At 40.1% G+C, this 20,781-nt stretch overlaps 1 protein-coding gene across 1 annotated transcript in view; it reads left to right on the top strand.

Moving 5' to 3' along the window:
- LOC143285819 (C-Maf-inducing protein-like) overlaps window positions 1-7,388 on the top strand; it is a 71,801-nt gene extending 64,413 nt beyond the window's left edge. Inside the window, exons 17-19 of the mRNA XM_076593248.1 lie at window positions 1,466-1,571; window positions 3,296-3,366; window positions 7,305-7,388. Of these exons, the coding sequence (XP_076449363.1) occupies window positions 1,466-1,571; window positions 3,296-3,366; window positions 7,305-7,358 (231 nt within the window). The 3' untranslated portion in view covers window positions 7,359-7,388. The remainder of the gene's footprint in view (window positions 1-1,465; window positions 1,572-3,295; window positions 3,367-7,304) is intronic.
- Window positions 7,389-20,781: the final 13,393 nt, after the last annotated feature.

The following is a 20,781-nucleotide window of genomic DNA, read 5'->3' as shown; positions in this document are numbered from 1 at the left end:
GGGTGGGGGGTGATGGGGTTATTAGGGCTGGAGGGTGGGGGGTGGGGGGGGAGGTAATGGGGTTATTAGGGCTGGAGGGTGGGGGGGCTGATGAGGTTTGAGGGGGGGGGGGGACTTGTGGTCCACACAGGTAGGGTGAGGGAGAGTGGCGGCATGGGTGTGGTGGGGTGGGAGTGAAGGATTTTGGGGTTGAAGTTGGGGGGAGATGGGGGGTGGATACGAGGTGGGGGAGGAAAGAACTTGGTACAGGTGGTGTGGTGTGGTGTGGTGTGGTGTGGAAGTATGATGTGTGGTGGTGGGGGGGGGGGAGTACTATAGGGGCAAGGACAGAAAGTTGTTGGGGAGGAGGGGCAGGGTGGGATTGAAGGAGGTTTGAGGAGGGGTGTAGTACTAGGCCTGGGGAGGATGGTGGGGGTTTTTGGAGGGGAGAGGGTGTTTGTTTCATGAAAGAGGTTGTGGGGAAGGGGGTGGGTTGTTTTGTTGTTGTTTTTTTTTTGGTAAAGAAGGGAAGGTCATTTGTGTTTGTGTGTGTGTGTGATCATAAGTGTGCATGTTTGTCAGGATGTGTTTGAGATAGAAAAGGCAAAGGGAGAGATAATATTTGTGTCTAAATGTATGTGTCGGAAAGAATCGAAAATTTTGATTTTTTTTTTTTTTATTATAAAAATGCTATCTGTTTACACAAGCAGCACTGACTGATAAAGATCAGCATTAAAAATAAAAAGGTTGAAACTGTTGAAAATTTAATAACTGAGAAAGAAGAATAAACAACCAAAAAAAAAAAAAAAAAAGCAACTCGTCTCCATCATGGCAGATGAGGGAAGGGCGATCATTGCTATATCATGTGGATATATGTCAGTTACTGTCTTTTTTTCTTGTCTGGAAGTCGGGTAAGTTTTTATATTGTACATGTTTGTTTGTTTTTTTTGTTGTTTTTTTTAGTGCTGTGTATTTAGTCATTTTGTACATCATACAACACTTATGTGATTTTGATAAATAGGGATGCTTTATGTGTGTTTGTAATTTTTCGTTTTTAACTGAGAGGTACGTGTACACACCTGTATGCATACATGAATGCATGCATGCACGCATGCACATGTGCACATACATGAACAAACACATGCACACAAACACACACGCATGCACGCACACACATGCACATGCACACACACGCGTGCGTGCACGCACACACACACACACACACACACACACACACACACACACACTCACTCACTCACTCACTCACTCACTCACTCACTCACTCACACACATGCACACACACACCACACACACACACACACACACAACCACACACACACAGAGGACTTTTTTTTATAGTTTTTTTACTGTACATTTTATAAAAAAATACATTTAGAATTATTGATTTGCATGTGTGTATGTGTGTGTATGCACACTTGTGCGTGCGTTTGTGTGTGTGTGCTGGCATGTGACATGCATGTTCCAGTTTGGTGACACGGGGTTGGAGCTGATAGCGGAGCACCTGCAGAAGTTGCAGGTGTTGAACCTGTGTGAGACGCCCGTCACTGACAAAGGCCTCATCAGCCTCACAGGTAATCTGACTTACATAGTGCTGTATTGTTGTGGTGGTGATGGTGGTTGTGATAATAATAATAATGTTGTTGTTGTTTTTGTTGTAACATTCGTTCATTACATCCATAGAAAACACTTGTTTTGTCTTTTAGACACTTCATTCTATTCGTCTACAGGCTACAATACAGAAAGTTCTACACACAATAAGAGGGTTCATCATCGTCATCCTCCTCCTCTTCCTTCATCATCAATATAAAGTCCCAAATTATGTGGCCTTTCATGCCCTGCTCTCATGGTGACGTCAGTTTCGATAACCCTCCACTTCCACACTTGAGGTGAATCTTGACGAGGTCTTCAGTGTCGGTGGATTCATGGGGGACTGTTGTTGGAGGGACGTGGTGGCGGTCTCCGCTCTGGGGGAGACGCTTTCTCAGTCTGGCTCTGCGTCTAAGCCATTATTGTCGTCAGTAGGGGGCAAAGTAGATGGTGTCCAAAGTACGTTAAAGCAGAACAGGCACTACTGAACACCACCGAAGTGACTCGGCAGCAGTGCAGGCTCTCCTCTGGTTTGTGGCCTCTTGGCAACCTAACATAAGATGGTTCCTGCTGACTTTCGGCACTGGGACTGTGACAGATGAGTTTCAGTTTCAGTTTCAGTAGCTCAAGGAGGCGTCACTGCGTTCGGACAAATCCATATACGCTACACCACATCTGCCAAGCAGATGCCTGACCAGCAGCGTAACCCAACTGCGCTTAGTCAGGCCTTGAGAAAAAAAAAAATGAGCGGCGTGGGAGTAATGCCACTGAAACGGTGCAGATGATGGGGGCATCAAAAAAACAACAACAAAAAAACAAAAAACCAGTGAGGGTGGAGTGCCATGAGTGGTCACTGCATGCAAGGAAAGGAGCAGAGAGGCCGAGAGAGTGGTGCTATCAGCGTGAGAAAGAATGGTCGTTCACATTCCTTGACCTGTGGTGCCAGTTATTTTTAGGGGTGCTGCAGTTCTTGTGCTGGCCAAACTCCACAGTTTAGCCATGAGAGAAATTACATCACTACTGTGGTGGCCCTTTCTCTCCCCCCCCCCCACCCCCACCCCCCCTCTCTGCTCTTTTTCAGTGATTAATTGTGATATCTCTGCAGAAACCCAGGCTTTGAGTTTGATGCAAAACATCCCCAACAGACCTGGAGGAATCTGGTGAACAGTTCTCCTGTGTGTGTGTGGTGCCTCGTGACTTTTCATCGGGTGAAGGGAGAAGAAGAAGGATTGATGATGACGGGAAGGCATGCAGACACATAATCTGCTCATGATCTTGATTGCATGAATGTATATCTATGTATCAGTATAAACACACACACATACACAAACACACACACACACACACACACACATACACACATGCACTTGCACACTCGTGCGTACATAATATTCACACTTATGCACACTTGTAAACATGTGTTTTTTTGTTTTTTTTTAAATTTTTTATTATTTTTTTACACAAACCAATAGTCAGCTCTCAAGACCTGATCAGTGTGTTGGGTTTATTAGATCAGGCATCTGCCTTCCCCCCTGCCTAATTTTTACATTACTGCTACTATTATTATTGTTACCATTATATATATATATATATATATATATATATATATATATATATATATATATATATATATATTTTTTTTACAGCAAATGTGGTGCAGCACATATGAATCAGTCCGCATGTTTTGATACCTTGAAACTGTGTGCAGCCCTGAAGAACCTAAGGAAACTGAATCTCAACAGCACCAGTCTGTCTGCCCTCACCTTTGAGGGTCTCAAGGTCAGTGCCTCTCTGTGTGTGTGTGTGTGTGTGTGTGTGTGTGTGTGTGTGTGTGTGTGTGTGTGTGTGTGTGTGTGTGTGTGTGTGTGTGTGTGTGTGTGTGTGTGTGTGTGTGTGTGTGTATGGGTGTGTGTGTGACTAGCTGATTCAAATCAAACTGCCGTGAGACAGGATTGAGCATTTTTTAACATTTAACATTTCACATTTCTTCTTCATTTCATCTATTTGTATTTGTGCATTATTTTATTTCTGGATTTTTTCTGGAATTCCAGATATTGTGCAAGTAAAACTTAACAAGTTAAGTCAAACAGCTTTTTTTTATTTTATTATTTTATTTTTTTATATTTTTTTTTACTAAACATCTGTGGTGAGATTTCATATTGTAAAATTTACTATTATGAATAGTACTTTATTACTTCTAATTTTTGTAACACAATTCTGAGGAAATTTTGCTCTAGTTCCTTTACAAAAACGCATAATGTACTAGTCTCTGATGCTAAAAAACATTCTATTATTTTTGCATACTGCTCACCAAAAGTACAACACTATACAACATTATACGCACGTCGCAGGGACACACACTAGGATTGGATCAACTACTCCACATGTACTACATTATGTAACAATACATGTTATCTATCACTTTGCGACTAAACTACGCAACTTATGGCTGCTCGAACTATATCATAATCACTACGCCACAAATACCTCTTCTTATCTCTCTATTTCTGCCTCCCTCAATTAATATTATATTTGAGGGAATTACTGTCTTTTGAGGAAAAAGAGATTTCAAAGTTGCAGGGATACAGGGGAATGAGGAGGTTCTCAGGGACTTGTTTCCACGGTGGTTTGGGGGATTTGAAGGAAGATTTTTCTTCCATAGTCCTCCCTTCCCCCTCAGGTCCTGGAGGTCGAGTTTAGAGGGCGGGTGGCGGACTGGGGTATAGACTTCTCTCCCTCCGTCTTGGCCAGCTTCCGTTGACTGCAGGGGAAAAGACCGGTCAGAGGGGCTCTTCCTTATCCGTCCCCCTTCGATCTACAGGCCAACCAGTGGGGAGCTGTGGATGAATAACACGTGGTCAATTTAGTGTCTCTGCAATGCCGTCTGGCAGCGTTTGTTCTGAAATTGTTGGGTTGTCTAAGTGGTGTGGTGGTGTTGCGGTTCAAATGGTGGTTGCTGTTATCCGTCTTGCTGAGATCTGGGAGTTGGAGGTGTTTGGGGTGTTGTGTGGTGTAGTGGGTGTTGAGCTGATTCTACGCAGTTCCAAATAGGCAACTTTACAGATATTCGAAATGTGCTGTTGGAAGGAAAGAGACTGGTCCAGGATTACACCAAGACTGCGAACAGAGGGAGAAAGTGAAACAGGTGTGCTATTGATCAGAACAGAGTCAGGAAAGGAAGGATGTTGACGAAACTTCTTTGGACAGGTTATCATCAATTCAGTCTTATCATCATTTAATTGCAGCTTGTTGAGAGTCATCCAGTCCTTTAGGCCAGCAATGCACTCCTGTGTTTGAGTCACCAGTGCATCAAATTCAGCTATGGAAGCCGACTGATAAAGTTGTGTGTCATCAGCAAAGCTCTCATGCGACATCGCATGATGACTGATGACATCCGACACAGGAGCCGCATACAGCACGAAAAGAACAGGACCTAGGACGGACCCTTGTGGGACACCATATTTCAAGGCAGATACTCTAGAGTATGTACCATTTACACACACTTTCTGTGTACAATCTGACAGGTAAGACGTGATCCATGCTAGTGCAGTGTCACGAATACCAAAGGAAGTTTTAAGTCTGTTCAAGAGGATAGAGTGGTCGATAGTGTCAAAAGCTGCTGACAAATCTAAGAGAGCGAGAACAGATATCTTATCCTCATCAAATCCCGAAAGCAAATCATTCACTATTCTAAGAAGGGCTGTTTCGCAACTATGACCACGTCTATAAGCTGACTGGTGGGAATTAAGTAAGCCATTCTGCTCCAGATGAGCTAAGAGCTGAGACAATATGATCTTTTCTAGCAGTTTTGATAAAAATGACAGATTAGAGACAGGTCGATAATTTTTCAAACAATTATGATCCAAAGATGGTTTCTTGATGAGTGGACGTACAATAGCAGACTTGAAGCTTTCAGGGAAACAACCAGACAGCAAGGAAGAGTTGATGACATGGGTAATATGTGGCAGTAGAACATCAATACCTTCAACCAACAAAGAAGACGGGACAGGGTCAAGCTCACAGGATTTCGGACAAGCGCTCAGACACACTTTCTTCACAAAATCTTCAGTAATCGGTTGGAAACAATGTAAAACAGGACCACTGTACACGCGTTCTTGAACGGGTGAAGAAGGAGACACAACAGAGTCAAGCTTCTCACGAATGCATGATATTTTGCCGGTGAAGAAGTCTGAAAACTTTTGAGGGAGTTCCTGCGCCGAAAATGTTGTAGGGAGAGGAGTGTTTTTCATTTTACCTAGTAGATTGTTCGTAGCGTTGAAAAGCTGTTTGGCTGTGGTGCATGCAAGTATTTTAGAAGAGTAGAACTTTGACTTTGCCCTGTCAACAATGTTTGTTACATTATTCCTGGCTGTCTGAAAAATGTCCCTACTGATGGTCAAACTAGTGGCGCGCCAGTGCCTCTCAGCTCTTCTTCTCTCCCGCTTGGCCTCTAACAGCTCTGGTCCAACGGTGTTGTACCAAGGCGACGGGGGACGATTGGAGATCAGGCGCCGAGTCGACGGGGCGTGCCTGTCGAGTGCAGCGCGTAGGACAGTGGATAGCTGGTCAGCAGTTGGCTCAAAAGGGATATTAGTCAGCAGGTCAGCTTTAAATAAGTCTAAGTCAATTGCAGTCAGTGTGCGCACCTCCCTATACACACGGGGCGTGGGAGGTTTGGTGAGGTTCAGATGACACGTTACACTGTGATGGTTGGAGGACAGAGTGTGATCGATGGTGGTAGACTTCAGAGGCAGTCCTCATTTCTGTGCAACACCCAATCAATGATGTGACCACGATTGTGTGTAGGCTCGGTTACAGACTGATTAAGATTGAACAAACTGACAATTTCAAGTAATTTAGAGGTATAAAACTATGGGGGTGAATCAAAATGAAAATTAAAGTCACCAACAATAAGTAGAGAGCCTGGTAAACTATTAGCGTATTCTAAGAAGTCCGGAAACTGTTCTATGAACATCGTATCAGAGAGTTTATTTTTCTTGTTTGGTGGCGGACGGTAGAGGCAGAACACGTTGAGGTGGGAATGTGGCAGCGACAGTGAAAGCTGGGCCAGTTCGAATGAGGCATGGTTGAAGGGAAAGGCAGATGTGTACGTTGTGTGTGGGAGCAGCCTGTCTGACACAACGAAGGCGATTCCTCCCCCGCAAGTTGTTGTAACACGAGGGAAGGAGGTGGTAGTGTAGCCAGGGGGAGCGAGATCTCGACATTATGAATAGTACTTATATTACTTCTAATTTTTGTAACACAATTGCTGATGGACAGCATGTGTGGCTGACCTTTCCTTGTCATCCTGAAGAAAGGTCAGCATAACTGATACGGTTCCAGTCTTCCTGCCAGGTGCTAAAAAACGACCTGTTATTGTTGATCAGCTTGCTGCCACCACAAGTACTAATATATATAAGTGCATTATTTTATCGTCACGTTGCGGGAAAGACCTGATGTGATTGTTGATCAACTTACTGCCACTATAAGTACTACATATATGTATACAAGTACAGTCTGTTATTTTCACTTTGCAGGAAAAACTGCCAGCTTTGCAGGAGTTTGATATGTGCTGCTCGGACGCGTAATGAATCTGATGTTATTGTTGATCAACTTACTGCCACAATAAGGACTCTCTCTCTCTCTCTCTCTCTCTCTCTATATATATATATATATATATATATATATGTGTGCAGTATATTACTGTCTCTTTGCAGGAAAAGCTGCCAGCTTTGCAGGAGTTTGACGTGCGCTACACGGACGCATGGTGAAGAGGCTTCTCCCACAACTTGTTGTCCTAGGCATGGTGGGTGGGTTGGTGGGTGAGTGGGTTGGGTTGGGGGGGATTCTTCTTCCTCTCCACTCACCTCCCCCCCCCTCCTCCCCCCTCCAGGTGCCTGTGCTGTGCATCGAGTCAGTGGGCGGGTGGGACTGGGTCCTCCTCTCTCTCTCCCTCCGTCTCCAGCCTTCAACGTGCCTCCAGGGGAGGAGAGAGCTGCCTGTCGTCTGCACCCCGCCGGGCCTCTCCCTCCCTCTCTCCCGCCCTCCCTCCTCCTCCTCCTCCTCCGCTTTCTCCAGATGAGCAGCTGTGGACTTGACATCATCACACGTCGTCGACTGTGTGTGTCGTCATCGTCATCGCCCCGGCCCTTTTTCTGGCTGGGAGGGGGGTGCTGTGTGTCTGATGTGTTGGTGTTGGTAGTGGTGTGGTGGTGTTGTGGCTTTTCTTGGCTGGTTGCTGTTTTCTGTGCGTTTTCTTTTTGCTGAGAGTGGGTGTGTGGGTGTGGGGAGGGGGCTGTTTGTGTGTGTGTGTGTGTGTGTGTGTGTGTGAAACAGATTTTGATTGGTGAACAGTCTTGTACCTGTCTGGTTTGTTAAACAACATATGTACATGTGGTACTGTTGTTTATTATTATTATTACTGTCATTATTATTTTATATCTATTTTGTGATTCTATCTGTCTTGGCTGTATCTCTCTTAATCTTGTCGTTGAGTCACTTTTTGTTTTTTTATGTGTGTGTATGCACTTGGATTTTTATTATTGCTGTTGGATAATCAATGCATTTATGTTTTTATGACTTTGTCATACTAAAGGAAATAGGAAGATGTCAGTTTATTTATTTTCTTAAGTTTGTTCAAAGGGTTGGTAGGGGTGTGTGTGTGTGTGTGTGTATGTGTGTGTGTGTGTGTGTATAAAATGATGCATAGATCAGTACAGTACGTACCCAACAACAAGTGCAAATAACTGTTCACTCTTGATTTCTCTGACAGAGAGAGTGTATTATTTATCGCCAGACATGCCAAAATCAAAAAAGACTTTGTCATTCACTGATGATGATGACTGACACGTGAGCTAAGGAAGGGGGAGAAATGTGTGGATGAAGTGAGTGAGGGGAGGTTCAATTCTTTGAAGCAGTTTTTGTGGCTGTTTCCATTCATGGGACATCTTTCTTTTTTTTTTTTTTTTACGGTCAAGGAGGACCAAGTTCAACAGAACGACATGACAAGAAGAGTCTTTTTTTTTCTTTTTCTTTTTTTGCTATCTCTCTTCCATCCACATTTTGAAACAGTGCAATGTTTCTTGTGCTTGTTTTTTTTTTTTTTTCTGACCCCGCCGTAGGAAATGGAAACGTTTTGTGTGTGGACCGTTTGTGTATCGGGGTTTTATTTCTGAAAATGATGTGCTAAGTGTGAGAGATATGTAAAACATATAAAACATGTCGGAACAAGCTTGACGTTCATCTTTGGAAGCATTTTGTCTTAAAGTGAACATTCTCTTGTGTTAGAGGAAAGGTAGATTTGTTGAAAGAAAAGGAAAGCAAAAGATAGAGAACATTATTCACACATTTGTTTGGAAAAGTGTTCTTCACAAACACACACACACAACAAAACACAACAGAAAAAGCCACACAAGACAAAACAAAAGGATTATCGTAAACACTGATGATGAATGCCAGTGTTCATAAGTCATTTCTTTATTAGCTCACCTTGACTGCTATGCACAATCCTTTGATCTTAAGCTCCTTCATGTAAACACAGCCCTTTGGTTGGTAGGTAAACCCTTTGATTTGACTTTCACGTCGATACAACCCTTTGATCTTAATTTTTCTTGTACATACAGCCCTTTGATCTTACTCTGTCATATCAGCACATCCTTTGATCTTACTCTGTCATATCAGCACATCCTTTGATCTTACTCTGTCATATCAACACATCCTTTGATCTTACTCTGTCATATCAACACATCCTTTGATCTTACTCTTTCATGTCAGCACATCTTTTGATTTTACTCTTTCTTGTCAACAGGGCCCATTGATCATACTCTTTCTTGTAAATACAATCCTTTGATCTTACTCTTTCATGTATATACAACCCTTTGATCTTACTCTGTCATGTTGACACAACCATTTGATCTTACATTTTGGTGTTGACACATCCTTTGATTATTCTCTTTCATATCAGCACATCCTCTGATCATTCTCTTTCATATCAACACATCCTCTGATCATTCTCTTTCATATCAACACATCCTCTGATCATTCTCTTTCATATCAACACATTATCTGATCATTCTCTCTCATATCAACACATCCTCTGATCATTCTCTTTCATATCAACACATCCTCTGATCATTCTCTTTCATATCAACACATTATCTGATCATTCTCTTTCATATCAGCACATCCTCTGATCATTCTCTTTCATATCAACACTTACTTTGAAATTACTCTTTCTTGTCTACACAACTCTGATCTTACCCTTGACACATCCTTCGATTTTACTCTTTCATGTCAACACATCCTTTTATCCTTCTCTTTCATGTTGACACATCTCTTGATCTTACTCTTTCATGTCAACACATGCTTTTGATCTTACTATTTTGTGTTGACATAACTCTGACCTTGCTCTTTCATGTCAACACAACCCATTGATCTTACTCTCATGTCAACACATCCTTTTGACCTTACTCTTTCATGTCAACACAACCCATTGATCTTACTCTCATGTCAACACATCCTTTTGATCTTACTCTTTCATGTTGACATGACCCTTTTATCTTACACTTTAATGTTGACATAACCCTTTTATCTTACTTTTTCATGTTGACACAACCATTTGATCTTTCTTGTTCATGTCAGTACAACCCCATTGTTGCACTCTTTATGGAGACGCAGCCCTTTGGTCTTACTCTTTCATATTAACACAAGGAATGGTGCAAGTGGGCTGTAAATTATGACAGTCAGTGAGGTAATATTTCAAATCAGAATGATGATGATCAAACACTAGGTACACAAACGCCGATATACCCTGGCCCAATCTTGAACTTTGGTTTTTAAGCGTGACCCAAATTGGGCAACCCACCAGGAGTCAAGAAATCGATGGTGTGATAGAGAGAGAGAATCAATCAAAAGAGGGGGGGGGGGGGGGGAAGAAGAGAAAGAAAGCAAAAATATTTATTGGCTCAAGGCGTGAGCAGTTGGAAGCATTGTCAGTGTTACTTTTCACTTCTGATATAATTATCTGCACTGCACAAGTTGAAACTGTCTGATATGTCACAGCATAGTTGTTTTTGTGTTTTGTTTCATTTTGTTTGTTTGGCCTTTAGTTCTACTGTGTCTGTCTGCTTTCATTTGGTTTATGTAAAAGTCTGGCATCTGCACCTTTGAAATGAAAACTTTATTATTATTATTATTGTTGTTGTTGTTGTTTTTGTAAATACAACAGATATGTAGCGTATATGGACCAGTCCACATGTCCTTGACTCTGAAAACTGATCTTGTTTGGTTTTGGAGGTGAAGGAAGGAGGCATTTAGAATTGTGTGCCGTTCCACCCTAGCGGTTGGATGTCTCAGATACTATTGTCATTTTTATTTTTATTTTTATTTTTCCTGTTCAGTGGTACCGTTCAGCCATGAATATTCCTTCAAAGATGGGGGGAAAAAAAACCAACAAAAAAAAACCACCTCCTTTGGTGAGCACACCTTTTTTGTGTATGTGTGTTTGGCTGGTAATTTTGTTCAGGATTTATTTTCTTTGTGGAGGGATTATATTTATTTATATATTTGCTTTGTTTTTTGTCCCATTCTTTACAAATGCAAAACAACTTGCACCTTCTTACTGCACACTGGCACTTTGCTTACTGCCTTTGTAGATTGGAATTCTTGTATAAAAAAAAAAAAAAAAAAAAGAAGAGAAGAAATAGTGTTCCAATTTTGTTTGTTCCTGCTTTGCAGAATTCATGTTCTGACATGGACCATTTACAGATAAAGCTTGTGTGTTCTGTGTGTCACTTGGTCATTTGCACTTTAATTTTTGTTTGGTTTCAGTTGTTTTTTTCTGATATTTTTTAAAAGAATGCATGCATTTGTTTATTATGTTTTCAGTATGTGTATATGTGTACATTTGTGGTTAATGTGTATGTGTAATTGCTTGTGATCTGTGTTAGTATTTCAGGTGTGAACATGTGTGTGAATACTCGTGGTTAATGTTAATATTTCTGGATGTGTATGTGTGAATGCTTGTGATTTTATGTTACTGTTTCTGATGTGTTTATGTGTTTTTGTGGATGCTCCTGATCTTTTGTAATAATGCTGGAGTATGATTATGACACAGTGTCCAAGTTATCAGCTTTTGTGGAAATAATGTATGTTTTGTCGACAAAACATTTATGGAAAATCTTGTCGTTTTCATACATTGGATAGCTTTTGGATTTCCTTTACGCTAACTGCTTCATGAGATATTGCGCTTCAACACTTTTGTAAGTGGTTAATTTTTAAATATGAGTCTAACGTCTTGACATCCAGTGTTTGATGTTATCGTTTAAGTGGTTTTTTTTTTGGTTTTTTTTTGTACTTGACACTTATCTGGTTGGACTGCAGAACCACTGTTTCAACGCTGTATTGACAATGAATTTCACTGAGGAAACTGCAGCTCATGCGGAACAGTTTGTAGTGGATTGTAACACAGAGATGAAGTGTGGGCCATGTGTGTAATGGACGTAGCATGACTCAGTGAGCTTTTAGACGTCAGTGGTGGATGTTATTATCGTGACCCTCTGGACGGGTTTTCATCAGAAGACTCTCCGTTGCATCAGTGCAGAATGATGTCTGTGCGATATTTCTTTTGGTGTTTACGTAGTCATTTTTGCCCTGCCTTTATTTATCTATTTATTTATTTCTTTGTCTTGCAGACGTGTGTACATAGTCTTGAAACATTTGTCAGTCTGATCTTGTTCCTGGACTTTGTGGTAAACTCTTTGTCAATGAGTGTGTACGTATATTTAACTTATGAATTTGTTGGATGCCTGATTGTCAGCCCAGAAATCTGGGAAAACCTACTTTCTTAGCGTCTAGTGCTACAATTGTTCCACTGTAAACAGCAAAATTATCTTGTATGCTTGGATTGTGTGTAACGAAATGTCTATGCTTTTGCACATGGTGAATGTGAGTGTGGGCTGAGGGCGGGGTGTTGGGGGGAATATGTTTTGAAACAACATTGTGGGATACTCAGAGTGTCTTTGCATGCTTTGCTTTCTGTGTGTAAGTGGTGCATTCTCTGACATGGTGTGTGTAAGTGGTGTATTCTCTGACACGGTGTGTGTAAGTGGTGTATTCTCTGACACGGTGTGTGTAAGTGGTGTATTCTCTGACATGGTGTGTGTAAGTGGTGTATTCTCTGACATGGTGTGTGTAAGTGGTGTATTCTCTAATGTGGTGTGTAAGTGGTGTATTCTCTGACATGGTGTGTGTAAGTGGTGTATTCTCTAATGTGGTGTGTAAGTGGTGTATTCTCTGACACGGTGTGTGTAAGTGGTGTATTCTCTGACGCGGTGTGTAAGTGGTGTATTCTCTGACACAGTCTCTTGTGGTGTTGGCCCTGGAAGTGGAGGGGAGGAGAGTGGCAGAATGGTTAAGACGCTTATCTGCCAGTACAGTGTCTGTGAAGGTCTGGGTTTGAATCCCAGTCTCCCCTTTTCTCCCAAGTCTGACTGCAAAATTAAAATGTCTTGTTATTCAGATGAGTGTGCAGCACGCACTTGGCACATTGAAAAAGAGCCCATGGAAACGAGAGTGTTGTCCTCTGGGGAAATTGTGTAGAAGATAACCACTCTGATAGGTATATATATCTATATCTCTCTCTCTCTCTATATATATATATATATATGCATGGATTGAAGGCCTGACTAGGGCGTTGGATTATGCTGCTGGTTAAGAATATACCTGGCAGATTTGGTGTAGCCTATATGGATTTTTTTCTCCTTGAACTGAAACTGAAACTGTGGATAGCTGTATTTGGTATGGGAAAAACTTAAAATCTAATAACTGCTCCAGCAGTGGATCATACGGTGAGTAAAAAAAAAAGGGGGGGGGGGGAGGGCACATTTTCCCACAAGTGGCCAAACCTGACTGAGGACAAAGACGATAGAAATCGTACCATACTGAAAAAAACCAGAAAGAAGAAAAAGTAGTTGCCATCTTACCTTCAGGAAAGAAAACAATGAATATTGATCATGTTTACAATGTCAGAAAAGGAAAAAACTGTGAAGTTTGTATACTCTGTGCAAGTGTGAATTCCCAATCACTTGTGGTGGCCATGATGACTGGTTCAAAAAAGAAGAATGTCATTTGTTGCTTAATTCAGTTTGTTACAGATTTGAACTCCCATGTTGTATTCCAGATAGTAATTTTTTGGGGGGAAGGCATATATGGAGTTTCCCCCCCAATTACACCTTATCACTCTACAGTCCTTGTGCATTCACTTCACAAGATGACCTGTTCGCTTCACTATATGAGATGACATGTTCGCTTCACTTCATGAGATGACATGTTCACTTTGTAGGCAGGTGGATTGTAGCCAGGCGGTTCAAGTGACAGGAGTGTTTCACATTTCTGCAGTTTTTTTTGCTAAGGAGTGGAGTTGTGGCTCAGTTGATAACACGTCTCCCCACCCATTCTCCCCCCCCCCCCCCTTCTGTACTCCTCCCTCCCTCCCTCCCTTCCTCTCCCATGCCTCCTCTTCCGCTCCACACCCCAACCCCTCACCTCACTGCTCTCCACTCTTCACACGCCCTTCCCCAAGAAGGAAGGAAACCAGATCTGTACTTTGAGAATGACGCCCCTCCCTCCCTCACCCTTCCCACCCCAACCCTCCACTAAACTTTGAGTGGTGGCCTGGGTGCTAGTCTTCCAGTTGAAACAATAATAAACCTTGATGGTCCTGTTCTATGGCGTTCCTTCAGTGCATGTTAGAGAACCCTGGGAAATATGAGAGACATCCATGGAAAAAAACCTGTGGAAAATGTCACTTTAGTTAAAGTGAACAGGTATCGATGCAGATGGTGCTGGATTATGTTGATGGCGTTGCAGCTTCCCCTGTGGAAAGTGGCCCCAGTTTGACTCTGTGAAACCTGTTGTGATGTAGAAAGGTGTGGAATTGTGCACAGGAGCTTAAACAGTATGTATACTTGATGTGTCAATGTGTGTGTTCACCCAGTTTGTTTGTATACATATGTGTGCTTGAAATGTGTGTGTGTGTGTGTGTGTGTGTGTGTGTGTGTGAGCACTTATGTTTATAGTGTGGTGATTCTGGTCGAAGGTGAAATTGAATTTCAGTATTACGTCTTACATTTTGCTGTTTTAGAAGTTAGGTATTATATTAGATGTAATTGTTAATACTTAAAATGTAATATTCAGAAGTTAGGTATTATATTAGATGTAATTGTTAATACTTAAAATTTAATATTCTTTTGAAACTTTCTCAGAGAAAAATTGCTTCTGCAAATCTTTGGTGTATGCACATTTATTCTTTACAATAACAGGATTAGAACTTGAAAAGTAAATATGTAGATATTTACTGTGAATATTGCAAAGCGTCTGTGTAGTGTTTTCATGTGTGTGTGCGTTTGTGTGTGTGCGTGCACGTGTGTGTGCATGCATGTACAGATGCATGTGTGCAAGAACTCTTAATTTGTCACAACAAAAAGTGCACTTAGGAAGTAGTAGAATTTTTTTTTTTTTTTTTTTTAGAAGACAAACTTTCCCTGTAAGAAACTTTCATTCTCTTTCCTTCCTCCCCCAACATATTTTTCTACATTTGCACTTGATTCGAGAGAGATGGGTATGCTTTAATTTTTTTTTTTTTTTTTTTTTTTTTTTAAACATGTCCACATAATCTGTGTTGATGATGTGCCATTTTTTTTTCTATATACAATGTACAATCATCAGTGTTCTGGTTTGGAAAGTTAGCGCATTTTGAACCACGAAGACTTCTAGCTCAGTACTCCTTTCTTATGGTAGTGATAATGAAAGACTCCAGGTTGCATTGTCTTTCTGTGTTAGATGGTTTTAGATTTCTTTTTCTGTTTTTTTTTTGGTTTGGTATGGGGCTGTGATCTATGTGTCAGGATGGCTCATTATTTTTGCACAAACTGCCTTATTCTTCATCTCTGCACAAGTATTTGATTTGACTTGTGTTTTCATGATTTGTTTTTTTTTTTTGTTTTTTTTTTTACTTGATGCTTGTTGTTTTGTTTTTGACAGTATTGCTCTAACTGTTTATTTGGAGAAAAAACAAACAAACAAAAATACATATGGCGAGGAATTATTTGCGTTTTATGTACTGTGCTGTGTCGATTAAATTGCATGGTTCTGTTTCACTAGTCACTGACATGAAGGAAGCTCTGTGTTGTAATTGGTACAGGCAATTTCTCGTTTGGTCTTTGTATCTGTCCCTGTATATTACATGGACGATTGTATTATTTAAGTTTTGTGATATTTGTCAAATGGGTATTGCTTTCTCAGTGTTTTTTTGTGTTTGTCTTCTTCACCAATATAAATTATGAGATAAACTTGTTCCTGCTTCAAACATTATATTCATTTTTTTTCCATTGCTTACTGTGTTATATAGTTACTGTGTCAAGTGTTGGGTGTTTTCAATATTTATTGTTTTTTTTTTTTATATACTTGTGACAATTTTGTGTGTACCTTTTAATTATGAAAAGTTATGTCTTTCAATGTTGTCTCACGATGAAGTCTATTTTAGTGAACTTTTTTCTTCAACTTTTCTGTATATTTATATGTCTGTGTGTTTGTGATATTCAGCACACACACACACACACACACACAAAGAAAAGAAAATGTTGTGTTCCTTTAAAAAAAAAAAAAAAAAAAGTGTATGCTTATGTGTTTGTGTGCGTGTCAAAGTTTGAGTGGTGTGGGATGTAGTGTTTTGTGAAGGAGGGTGGATGAAGGAGGCCATACAGGTGTCACAGTCTAGTCAGCGAGGACAGTTGTCTTGTGGTTCGGTTCCCTGTGGACCACCTCATTGTCATTCCAGGGTGTCAAAAGTGTAAAGATGTGTGTTAATTTTGTGTCGTGTGCTGGAGTGGGGAGCTTGAAAAACAGAGATGGCAGCTTGTAATGTTAGGGGAGTGACTGTTCTGTGGTTTTGGTTGTTTTTTTTTTTCGTTTGTATATTGTGTTTGTTTGGTTTTTAGCGTTTTCTTGTATGTCTATTATTATTTTGCGTCTGTGTGCGTGCGTGTGTGTGGGATTTTTTTTCTTCTTTTTTTCTGGCTTTTTTGGTGGGGGTGTAGGAGGGGGGATTATGCTTGTTTTTTTGTTCACAATGATTATATATATATATATATATATATATGTGTGTGTGTGTGTGTGTGTGTATATATATATATATATATATATATATATATGTATGTGTATACGTATGTATGTGTATATATATAATTATGATTTTGTGTATTGCGTGTATCTTCAGTTTACAATTTTTTGTGTGTGTTAATTCCTCTGGTGAAAAATTGACGGCACAGTCTGGATCAACATCGGAGGCATATCTTAGGTTTCTGAATTATGAACCTCGACTGTTGCACTTTTTTGTCTACTTTTCATTTTTCAGTTTTCTTTCATTTTAGGTCATGTGGGATTGATATCAGGGAGGGTTTGCAGGCCCACTTCCATCTGATTTGTGTGGTGATTCCCTGGTTATTTTTAGTGAGAACTGCATGTGCATACGTGTCCTCATTTTCTGTTTTTTCTGGGTCACAAAAAGGCAAGAATTTTTTTTTTTTTTTTTTCAACATTTTTTATTCAGACAAAGGTTTACAGATACAGAATTTGTGCGTTTTGTGCATTAGAAAGTATAGGGTAAGCATATAATTAAGTTCTAAGTACTGACAAATCTATAACAGCAAAACAATATATGTTCAATGTCAAAGTTCCAAGGTAGCATTGTATAGCTTAATCTTGTATCAAACAGTTATAAAGTGCCCATTTTTCCACAAACTTGTTATATTCCATAGTTATGTTAAAGGCATACTTGTCTACTTCATATGCCTGTTTGAGGTCTTTTTTGAACATTTGTAGTGTTGGTTTTACTTTGTTGATTCTACATTTGTATACATAGAATTTAGCTATCAATAAGATATATGAGAAACATTCATCAGTTTTCATTTTGTTATGTCCAAAAAGCATCAGTGTGTCGTTCAGGTTAAGTCTATCACAATGTAAACACTTTTCTATTAAATATCTCACAAACTCAAAAAGGCAAGAATTTTGTTGTGGAATCACAGCTCTGGCAAAAGGATTTTGAACAGTTTTAGAGAGTATTTTTTGCAAGTTTACAAGATATATTCGGTTTTATAATTAATACCCATTATTTGCTTTAGTCTTCTTTGTTTACTTTGAGCGTGTGTTTTTTTTCCCCACGTCTCTGCCATTACGTATTCAGACTGACCCATTTGTAAAGTCTGCTGAAACGATGTCCGAACAAAGGCAGTGCAAACTCAGAAAAGCCAGTTACGGTGGTGGGCTGCCCAGGATGTCATATGACCTACTTCTCACTCTGCAAGCGACAAAAGGTCCCCAATGAAAGGAGGCCTGCAAACCCTTTCTATTTTTTCAGTCCAGATATGATGAGAACTGTGTGGTCGGCTGGGCAACAATAAGCAACAATGATGATGATCTTTTGAATGTCTTTTTTTTTTTGATTTTTTTTTTTATATTGATTTCTGTTTATAGAGGGAGTATCATTCTTTTGTGTGCGTCTGTACATGGGGATATTGTAATTCAGGAAAATGCACCGAAGCCACAAACATTTTTTTAAGTGGAGATAGAAGAATAAATTTCACAACTCAGGATAAACAAGTTGTATGTACTTGTATATTATATTTCAGTGGTTTCTCACCATCTTAGTTGTGAACTTTCTTCTATAGGTATCCATAATCAAAGAACTTACACCACTGAGTTTTAGTGGATTTGTGGCATGGCAGCCTTATCCCCTGCCAGCATGAAGTTAAGGGTCCCGTGTTCAAATCCTGGACAGTACAACAATTTTTCTTTTTCTTTTTTGGTTCACAAAGTTTGAAAACTTTGAAAAAACAAACAATAAAACTTTAAAACACCACAGAGAGAGTAGGGATGTAACTAGGGCAAGACACTCCAACATGATCAGATTCTAGCCCAGATAGACTGGATAACAGTTGCCTCCTCTGCTGTACTGATGGTCATAGTTGGACATGACTGAATATCGTACATCTGTTCTGTTTTTTAATTTTTTTTGATTAAAAATATATATATAGAGAGAGATTTTGTGTTGCTTGAAGATGATGACTTGGAAGTCGACTGGTTTTATTTTTCCTTGTGTAAAGTTAAAGTGAGACCACACAGTGTCGAGGTTTGAACTCATATGATCTGTTTTTTGTTTTGTGTGTGTTTTGTTTTTTGGCTGGTTTGGTGACCCCCAAATTATTGTCTTTGTTTATGTTATATGTGAGTGCCTCTTTTACAAGCCAGTTGAGCAATGCTGGTGTTGGTAATGGTGTCAAAATGGTAACAGCATTGTATCAGAAAGAACTGGCCTATGTTATACTGGTAATTTCTTTCTTCTTTTAAAACAGGAATTTGATTTTTTTGTTTTTTTTGTTTTTGTTTTTTTTTGTTTTTGTTTTGTTGTTGTTGTCATGGCTTCTTGCTCTTTCTTTTTTGTTGATGCTATTTCTGTGTGTGTGTGTGTGTGTGTGTGTGTGTGTGTGTGTGCGCACGCATGCTTATGTGTGCATGAGTGTGCAAATGTTAGATTTGCTCTCTGTTCTGTGTTGTATTTTGAAATCTTTGTTGTGGTGTTATGTGTACAACAGCTCAGTTATCATGCTATTGTTATTGATCGGGTTTATTTGATGCTTCAGGTCAAAGCCAGACTCTGCAAAAATCTTTTATCTATTTTGTCATGTTTTTGTTTTGTGGTGTTGTTTTTTTTCATCTCAAAGTATGTTTCCACATATTTACTTACTTTTCATGATGATCTTGATTTGACCTCTGAATGTGGACATGAAGCATTATTTTTGGTTCCATGGCTAATTTGACGCCTTCTTCTTTATCATGTTAAGATGGCCTCATTTGTATGCTTTGGGTGTTTTGATGACTTTTTTTTTCTTGTTGTTTTGATGACTTTTTTTTGGTTGGTTTTATTTTGATGTGTTAATGCTGGTACTGTGTAGAAACGGCCAGCTTTTCATTCATGCATTTATGTGTCGCTTGATCTGTGACGTAGAAAGGGTTTTCAGTCAGCGGACTTAGTTACTTAACATGCTCAGTTTTCCTTCATCGGTGTGGGCAGTGGCTGACCCCAGGTAGCGGAGAGACACTGTCCCACCTGACAGTCGATCAGCCCACGACTCTAACACCCACCACCACCACCTGGGAGTCCTGTCAGACACTCCTGCAGCCACACAGTGATAAGAAACTCTAGGGAGAGCTGGACAGTACAAGGTCTTCAGAGAAGAAGCCCCCCTCAGTCAAGTGTTTCAGCCCTTAACTCCTTACACTCTAAGGGGGCCGGGCTGCACCCATGTCACACACACTTTGGGAAAGAGCTAGGGAGGCTGGGGGGTGGGGGTGGGAGGTTTTAGGGTAGTGGGGGATACAGTTTTACTGACATCCATTCCCATCATTTTAGTGAATAGACGTTAGATTAATGACCAACCATTCCCTCCCATCGTCAGCGTATTTAGGTTTCAGGAGATATCGGCTGGCTGTGTGCTGGGTAGCTGTCCAGAACAGTACATCTGCTTTGGCTGAAAAGGCCAGTTTCAGGAAGGAGCTGTGCAGATTTTGACCCATCAGTATAATAAATGAGACCATAGGAAAATTAGGAAAGGGGCAAATTTTAAAGTTTTATGCATAATGGTGGATATAATGCAGTGGTTTCAGACTGTGTTGTAGTTTTTGACCCATCAGTATTAATCAGACCAAAGGAAGATTAGGAAAAGGTGTAAATTTTAAAGTTTTATGCATAATGGTGGAGGCAATGCAGCGATTTCAGACTGATGCAGAAAGTCTCACAAATTCATCTCTGGGTAAACTCGTTTGCCCCCTTTCCTGCTCACAAATGCAAAGAGAAAAGAGTGAGGAAGAGAAGTAAGTTGTAAAGTGTGATCTTTATAATGGAAAGTTCAGACTGATTGACGGTGAAGTACCATCTTGATGACATTCTGAGGAACCCACAAAATTGTCTTTCACCTTTCAGGATATTTGCAGTGATTTTGTTTTTTTCCAATACAAAATGAGCAAAATTGAGTTTTTTTCTCTTCATTTCAGGGAAAGATTAACTACATAATCAGTATTCAGAAAAATCACGTTTTCAGTACTTTTTTTTTTAATCTAGAGACCTTGTTAATAGAT

The sequence above is a fragment of the Babylonia areolata genome, chromosome 9 (genome assembly GCF_041734735.1).
Source record: "Babylonia areolata isolate BAREFJ2019XMU chromosome 9, ASM4173473v1, whole genome shotgun sequence".
Classification (NCBI taxonomy): domain Eukaryota; kingdom Metazoa; phylum Mollusca; class Gastropoda; order Neogastropoda; family Buccinidae; genus Babylonia; species Babylonia areolata.
The sequence above is the reverse complement of the archived record's forward strand: the minus strand, read 5'-3'. Positions and strand labels throughout refer to the sequence as shown.